Source organism: Nuphar pumila, unplaced genomic scaffold (genome assembly GCF_984573655.1).
Source record: "Nuphar pumila unplaced genomic scaffold, dmNupPumi1.hap1.1 HAP1_SCAFFOLD_371, whole genome shotgun sequence".
NCBI classification, from domain to species: Eukaryota; Viridiplantae; Streptophyta; class Magnoliopsida; order Nymphaeales; family Nymphaeaceae; genus Nuphar; species Nuphar pumila.
The window spans coordinates 26,243-34,530 of NW_028323308.1; the positions used below are offsets into that span (position 1 = coordinate 26,243).

An 8,288-nucleotide genomic window follows, 5' to 3' on the forward strand; every position below is an offset into this window, starting at 1 on the left:
CTACAACATAACGCTTGCTACATACGCAAACTCTGCGGAACGTTTTGGCGCGATAACGATGGAGGGCAGTTTTGTCCTTTTCAAGAACCGACGGTTCAGTTTTCTAGAAGGAGGGCATTTATGTCCGTTCGAGGAAGATGAAGCGAATGGCGGTAAAGGGTACTTAAGTCTTTGTTGCGGCACCAAATTACGATGCAGTATGATGCGGACTGTCATCGGGAACCATGCCGGTCTCGATCGTATACGTGGCGCTATTTGGAAGCCCCGAACATGAGATCTCAGTACCGGCCCTGTTCGGGGGGGGGGGGAACATATAACCTGCTTTGGTGGTTTACCTTGTAGCCTATTAAGAGACCCAGTTCTCGGTGAGTGTTCTTCGTCATCAAAAAATCTATGAGAACACAACTTGCAAACGTTCTGCAATTAAGTGGACTCACCTATTGCACGTAGAAACATACACACGCCCACGTATACACAAAGATTAAATGACCTCTTTTTAAATTTGAATGCACACCATTGACATGTCTCTAGGAGATATCATACATAAAAGGAGATGTAGTTCTTCATTAACAACTTATATATTGGCGTTCAGACCCTAGATTATCGTATCTATGAGAGAATGAACTGGAGATCCAAATCCTTCATTATGATGATATTTGTAAATATTTGTCCTTTTGGCTTCAAACTTATTCAAATATGGTCATATCCATCCCACTTCCGAGTCCAAGAAGGCACACAAGGACTCCATCTGAGAAGCCAAGCTGGGTCCAGCGCAAGCGTCCCCCATCAACTCCTCGAGCATGGCTTGGTGCAAATGATAGCTTGGTTCCCCACATTCCATCCCAACCCCATCTTTGTTATTGTCACCCTCTACATCATTGACCAACCCCTCACCATTGAATCTCAACAGCTCATAGTCTATCAAATCGGATATCTCAATATAGCGCCCACCAACATTCACATCCTTGAAACCGTCCTCATATGCCACTTCTTTAACGTTTATGTGGGATGTGTCCTCTTGACTCTCTCTGGCTGATTCGTTCTTAGCTGCTACCATGCAGTTGTTGAGCTCATCAGATGGTGGATTCATGGTGTCCATGCAGCTCATGGCCGCCACGCGAACCGCCGGGCTCTCTCGCGGCTTGCCATCGCTCCTCTGCCGCTTGCTTGCCGATCTTTTCAACGGATTCTTGGTCTTCCTAGGGCTGGTGCGTTTCTGGGTAGATAAGGGTGTTTGCTTCTGCTGCAGCTTCTTGACCAGGTTGGTGTTCCAGTAGTTCTTTATTTCATTGTCTGTACGACCTGGTAGTCTGCCTGCTATCAGAGACCATCTTCACCAACCCAACAACAACAACAACTCGCGTCATTCACCAGGTTAGTTTTACCAATTTACTAGGTTTACTGTATACAATTTATTAGCCAAGACCACCTACGTTGCCCTCATCACTGATGAAGTGATGGAATTCAGGTACTTTTTTTTTTTTTGAGGTGCTCATTTGGGAGAAATTTCTTTCAGGAAAGAAATAATCCAGCAAAGTGTCATAGGCAGCGGACCTCATTCATGATTTTTAGGGAGAGAGAGAGATCAGAGAAAGAGTTGATTTTAGTTCGGCAAAACTCACTAGCTATATAGGTGATCAATAATTGAAAAGCACCTTTCAGTCGGCTCCTTTTTTCTTAAATCTTAATGAGTTTGATGTGAACCCGTAATGGTTCCACTGTTGGCTACTTTTAATGGGGGGGGCACTCATCTGCTTTTGTTGGGGAATGGTTTCTTTAATTAGTACAAGTCATCATTTTTTTTGTTCATAATATATTGACTATGGGCCAAATCAGTTTCACTCATTCCCAAAGTCATCCCTATCTTCGTACCCCTATTTTGGATTTCGTTGATGCAAATTGTTTTGATCAAATCAGACTATAAATGTGAAATTCATCATTCATTTTGTGAAGATAGTAATTTAAATCACCCAAACTGTGTTCCTGATTTTTCGGCGATTCAAAATTCAACGGTTGACAAAACACAAAATTTTGAGATTTAAAAAATCACATTTTTTTATAAAAAAAATACAACCCATGGGTCAATTCTTATGAATATCGACTATGCTGAATCCATCAGATTTGATCAAACCAACTTGCATCGTAAGATTTAAGAAGGTTACGAAGATAGGGGATGAGTGGAACCGAACTGGGAGAGGTCATGCTTTTGACTCAAATGAGATTAAAAAGAATGGGAATGCAAATTGCAGGTATGTGCCCTCTATGTCGTAAAGAGGAAGAAAGCTTCATTCATCTTTTTATTAGTTGCCCAATGATTGTTTATGTGTGGAGAAAGGTGGTGATTTTTGGAATTCCAAGACCCAAAATTTGGATACAAGTGTCGACTAAGTATCAAGAGAGAAGGATCACCTGTTTCCAAGGAGCTTATGCATTCTGATGATGAGCTCTTCCTCATCATCTGAAATATTTCCTCTCTTGATATCAGGTCTCAGATAATTCAACCAACGAAGCCTACAGCTTTTCCCACAACGATTTAATCCTGCAAAAAGAGTTAAAAATGCCGCAATCAAACATGGGATTCACAAAATGCATATAGATTTTGAGAGACCGTCTTGGATGATATTACCAAAATAATGTCTTTAAAAAAAAAAAGATATTACCAAATTAATGATTAATTACGATAGCGGTGCTAGCCATGATTTTCTTTTAATAACGAGAAACCGACCTAGGAATATGGGGGTCACTTAATGGGCCTCCTCTTAGCTAGATAATATACCCCCAGTGGGTGGCCTAGGCCGCAAAGGACTGTTGAGCCAGGTTGTGATCGAACAGCCAAGGCAAGAGAGTCGATTCAGCTGGCATATGAAGAGAGTGTAAAAAGAAGCCAGTTCAAGATGAGAGACAAAGAAATTGAATCAGCTTTGGAAGGTTTCTGCATGTTTAGAAACTCCAATTCTTAGGTTGTAGCCTTTAAAACCTTGTCCTCCCACGGCACAGCGCCTAGGGGACATTCCTTACTCAGGCATTGAATATTCCCACAAAGATTGACATAAAAAATTGCATGAATTAGTCGTGGATGCAAACCAGCCGCATGGTTATCGACTTATTTTACTGCATATCCAATATTAAAACGAAAAAACTAAAAAACACAAAGAGCTACTATTTCATGTTGGGATTGAATGTATGATGAAACCCATCCTATTTCAAATGATGGGATCCGTTTCCTGTGCATAGGGCAGCAAACAACTCTAAACAATTGATTCTCGTTCCCCGCCTGCGTCTCTCTCTCTCTCTCTCTTGAAAGAAGATATCATTGACATGTAGAAAAATAAGAAAGCAGGTACTCTCTCTCTCTCTCAAGTGCGGGTTTTGAGTAAGAAACTACCTGCTTTCTTAGGTAGAGTTCTCCATCTTCCTTCACCATGAGACTTGACGTAGTCGATCAGGATTTTGTCTTCTTGAGCAGTCCAAGATCCTCTGTTGAGGCCCTCCTTTGAGCAGCAAGGACTTCTACCCATTGTGGAGACTATGGGCTATACACGTCTAGAAACGAAGTGTGTGTGGACTTTTATAGCAAGTCTCCTGCTGACTGCAAGGTGAGGGATAACAAGAGACCCAAACTTCCGTGGAATCTACTACACCTGCCCTAAAGGGGGAGGGCAGATTAGGTACAGTCACATAACACATTCCAATCTTGTCATTACTTGTAGTCTTATGAAAATCCAATGCATAAGCTTTTTGTTTTTGTTTTTTTTTTGTATTTGTTAGTGTATGCATATACTGGCATGATCAAACCATGTAACTTTCATTGTCGCCATTGTTGGCGAAATTAAGACCTCTAGTTTAAGTGGAAATTTAATTATCCCATGTAGAAAAACGTTTGAAGTTTCAAACAGTTCATACCATAATTACTGAAAGCGTGCACTCCCAGAATAGAGTTTTCAAAAGTGGGACCTTTGGAAAAGGGGAAGAGTGCCCTCTCACGTCATTTTCATTTTCCACTCGCTTTTTGTTCGCTTCCCACTCGCTAGCTTCTTGTTTTTTAGTGTTTTTCATGTTATTAATTTTTTTTTTTGGCTTTTCCCTCGCTTTCCACTTTTTCCCCTCGTTTCCTTCACGTTTCCTTTTTTACTTCTCGCACACTTCCAAAATGGCTTTCAAAACGAATGGCACTTCATACTACTTTTTAACTCACTTTTCTGCTTCCTCTTTACCCATTGCTTGCGGCTTTTTGGTAAATATGAAGCATACTGAGAAATTATACAAAGATTTAGATCCTTTTCCTTGCTTTCAGGGAAATAGTTTCTTGGCTACTTGTTTATAAAGATTTAGATCCATTTCCTTGCTTTCCTTGTTAAATAAAGTTGAGTAAATGAAATCTATGATTCTGCCTACCATACAACAATTCTATTATTCATTATAAGATCATTAGAACTAAAATCTGAGGCAAAAAATTTGATACAGTGCATCTATTCCACATTGAACTTGATAGTTTGTTGATGAAATCGGAGCAACCACAGATATTGCATTTGATGCCTCCCATTGCTGATCAGCGCATATCTAAAAAGAATTACAGGGAATCATGCATATCTGAGTCCTAACTAACCAACAAATTAAGCCGAAATAGTTTCATGTCTACTTAGTTCAATCATCATAACTATGGCAGTCGTATGTAAATCTCCTAGTTTTCTTTTGGTTTTTTGAGAGGAAAAACTCCTGGGAACTCAAGTATTCAAGGCACAGTCTCTGAAGTAAGCATGACAACAATTTTACTATTGTTTTCTACAATTCTATATGCCTACATAAACCCTCAACCATTACTGTCATTTTAGAGTATAAAACCCCAAGATGTCAGGGTATTGTGTATTACCAAAAGAACAGCAAATAGCTCACCATTTTCAGACACCATTACGATGATGTTGTATCGAAGCAATGGTGGGAAGGGCAGAGCTGTCAATCAATATATGGTGGTTGTAGCCTTTAAAGCCTTGGCCTTGGCCTGCACCCCCACGGCACAGTGCCCAGGGGACATTCCTTACTCAGTCATTGAATATTCCCACAAAGATTGACTTAAAAATTTGCATGAATTAGTCGTGGATGCAAACCAGCCTCATGGTTATATACTTATTTTACTGCATATCCAATATCAAAAGGAAAAAACTAAAAAAACAAACAAAGAGAACTACTATTTCATCGAAGCAGGTTATATGTCCCCCCCCCCCCGAACAGGGCAGTTAGCTACATCTCATGTTCGGGGGTCCCAAAGAGCACCACTTATGTAAGCATGTGTGTCTCGTATCCCCATGTTTGTCAGCATTAATTAGCGTTGGAGTTTGATGCAATTGTAAAGATTTAAGTACCCTCTCCTCCATTTGTGCCAAAAAAAATGACGATTCTTGAAAAGGAGTGGTTGTAAAGACTTAAGTGCCCCGAAGATGATTATTTAAGACCCAATCTCTGCACTGCAGGATTATCTGAGAAAGAAATCTCCCCTGGAGGAGGCCATGAACATCAACCATCTCACTCTCTCTCTCCCTTTTATTTCTGCTTCTATGCACATCCAACAGAAGATCTTACATTGCTCCATCAAGCACTGGTTGACCTGCACATTGACTGTTGTGGAGCCTGATTCAGAGTTTTTACCCTTACAGGAGGAGGGTTTGGGGGCTCATCCCAGCGTGGGTAGCATCATTCAACTAAATGAGTTGTAGATCCTAATTCAGAGTTTTTACCCTTACAGGAGAGGGGTCTGGGGGCTCCTCCCAACGTGGGTAGCATCATTCAACTTGAAGAGTTGTGGAGTCTTATTCAAAGTTTTTACCCTTACAGAAAAGGGGGGCCTGAGGGCTCCTCCCAGCGTGGGTAGCATCATTCAACTTGAAGAGTTGTGGAGTCTGATTCAGAGTTTTTACCCTTACAGAAGGGGGTCTAAGGGCTCCTCCCAACGTGGGTAGCATCATTCAACTTGATGAGTTGTGGACTCTGATTCAGAGTTTTTACCCTTATAGGAGGAGGGTTTGGGGGCTCCTCCCAACGTGGATAACATCGTTCAACTTGATTCGTTGTGGAACCTGATTCAGAGTTTTTGCCCTTACAGGAGAAGGGTTTGGGGGCTCCTCCCAGCGTGGGTAGCATCGTTCAACTTGATTCGTTGTGGAGCCTGATTTAGAGTTTTTGCCCTTACAGGAGGGGGGTCCGGGGTCTCCCCCCCAGCACGGGTCCCGGGTGTCGTGGTCAAAAAATGCACAGGGTGTCGTGGTGAGAAAGACATATGTTTGTTCCAAGCAAGGTTGGAAGAAATCAATGGAAAATCCAACAAAGAGCATGCCAGAATCAAGATGTGGATGTCAAGCGAGAATGGTGTTGTGAAACTCAAATAACACAAAATAATAAGGGTCTGGTTTTTAGTTAAAATGGAGAATGAAATGACAATAGAAATTGCTTAAAATTTACAGGAATAAACTAGACTCAATAACGAAGACACCATTTTTTACGAATTTGGAATATGACCTTCGGTTAGGGAGATATGACCCTGACAAGTTAGTCCTAATTCAGGTAACGATTTACAACGATTTGCTTACTGAATAACACTATAAATCACTATAGCGATTTGCGAAAGACACTACAAATCGCTATAGTGAGATTCAAAAATACTATAAATCGCTATAGCGATTTGCGGAAGACACTACAAATCGCTATAGTGAGATCCAAAAACACTATAAATCGCTATAGTGATTTGCGGAAGACACTACAAATCACTGTTGAAAAGCCGGATAACACTATAAATTGTTGTGGGGCTCGTTGGAGACCCGAAAATACTACAACTTGGTGTAGGAAAGCCCGATAACACTACAAATCGTTGTTGGAAGGCCCCAAAAAAAATTGGTCCGGAGGGCGCTGCCCCCCGCCAGGGGCGGCCCCCTCTGGACCCCTGCCCGCTGACCGCGCAGCGGGATCCGTGTCAGAGGGGAGCCCCCGGACCCCCCTCCTGTAAGGGCAAAAACTCTAAATCAGACTCCACAATGAATCAAGTTGAACGATGCTACCCACGCTGGGAGGAGCCCCAAACCCTTCTTCTGTAAGTGCAAAAACTCTGAATCAGACTCCACAACTCTTCAAGTTGAACGATGCTACAGTCAGTGTGCAGGCCAGTCGGTGTTTGATGGAGCAATGTAGGATCGTCTGTTAGATGTGCACAGAAGTAGAGAGAGAAGGGAGAGAGAGTGAGAGGGTTGATGTTCATGGCCTTCTACAGGGAGAACTCTTTGCCTCCCTTGATTTCTTCTCTAGAGAGAGAGAGGGTTTTATAGTGTTTTACGGAGAAAGAAGAAGAAGACTTTGAAGAGTCAACATCATCCTCGACTTTCTGGATGGAGGACATGTTTGTCTTTTTTTGAACGGAGAAAGAAGAAGAAGACTTTGAAGAGTCAACATCATCCTCGACTTTCTGGATGGAGGACATGTTTGTCCTTTTTTTGAACGGAGAAAGAAGAAGACTTTGAAGAGTCAACATCATCCTCGACTTTCTGGATGGAAGACATGTTTGTCCTTTTTTTGAACGGAGAAAGAAGAAGAAGACTTTGAAGAGTCAACATCATTCTCGACTTTCTGGATGGAGGGCATGTTTGTCCTTTTTTTGAACTGTTTGTTTTTTCTTTTTTGAATGAAGGGCATTTTTGTCATTTTTTCAAACCATCACTTTATGAGAAGAATAGCAAGAAAGGGTACTTAAGTCTTTGCAACAACACCAGAGTCCGATGCAAAGTTATGCCAACATACACGGGAATACGAGCCCCATGTGCTTGTATACGTGGTGCTCATTCAAAACCCCGAACACAGACGTGGGATTCAGTGAATCATCGGGAGGGGGCATACACCACCCTCCCCTATTTCATGTTGGGAAGCATGTGCATGGGGGCAGCAAAGATTAATTCTAAACAGTTGATTCTCGTTCCTATGTGAGAAACGCCACGTGATGTCACACAATATATATTTTGGAGTGCAAGATGCATGCACATATATACTCACACAAGAAAATATTATTTGGGCCTAATCAGTGGGTGTGCTGCCCACCAGGCAAGCCACCGGTATGATCTTCAAGGTAAATTGATCATGAGCAAGATGAGGATGATAGTGATTAGGCTTGCACGGCTCGGACTCGTCCGAGTAAATAAACAAGCCGAGTTTGAACATAAGTTCAAACTCGTTAAATATAAACGACCTGTAAGCTCAGTTAATAGTCATACAATGGATAGTTTTAGGATATGTATAATCTTTTTTTTTTGATA

At 41.6% G+C, this 8,288-nt stretch overlaps 1 protein-coding gene across 1 annotated transcript; it reads right to left on the bottom strand.

Annotated features, from left to right (window-relative positions):
* Positions 1-700: 700 nt before the first annotated feature.
* On the bottom strand, positions 701-3,518 carry LOC149810383 (uncharacterized). The gene is made up of 3 exons (XM_089994277.1): positions 3,422-3,518; positions 2,410-2,539; positions 701-1,331 (listed from the first exon to the last, which is right to left on the bottom strand). The coding sequence occupies exons 1-3, from the start codon at positions 3,516-3,518 to the stop codon at positions 701-703; spliced, it is 858 nt and encodes a 285-aa protein (XP_089850403.1).
* Positions 3,519-8,288: the final 4,770 nt, after the last annotated feature.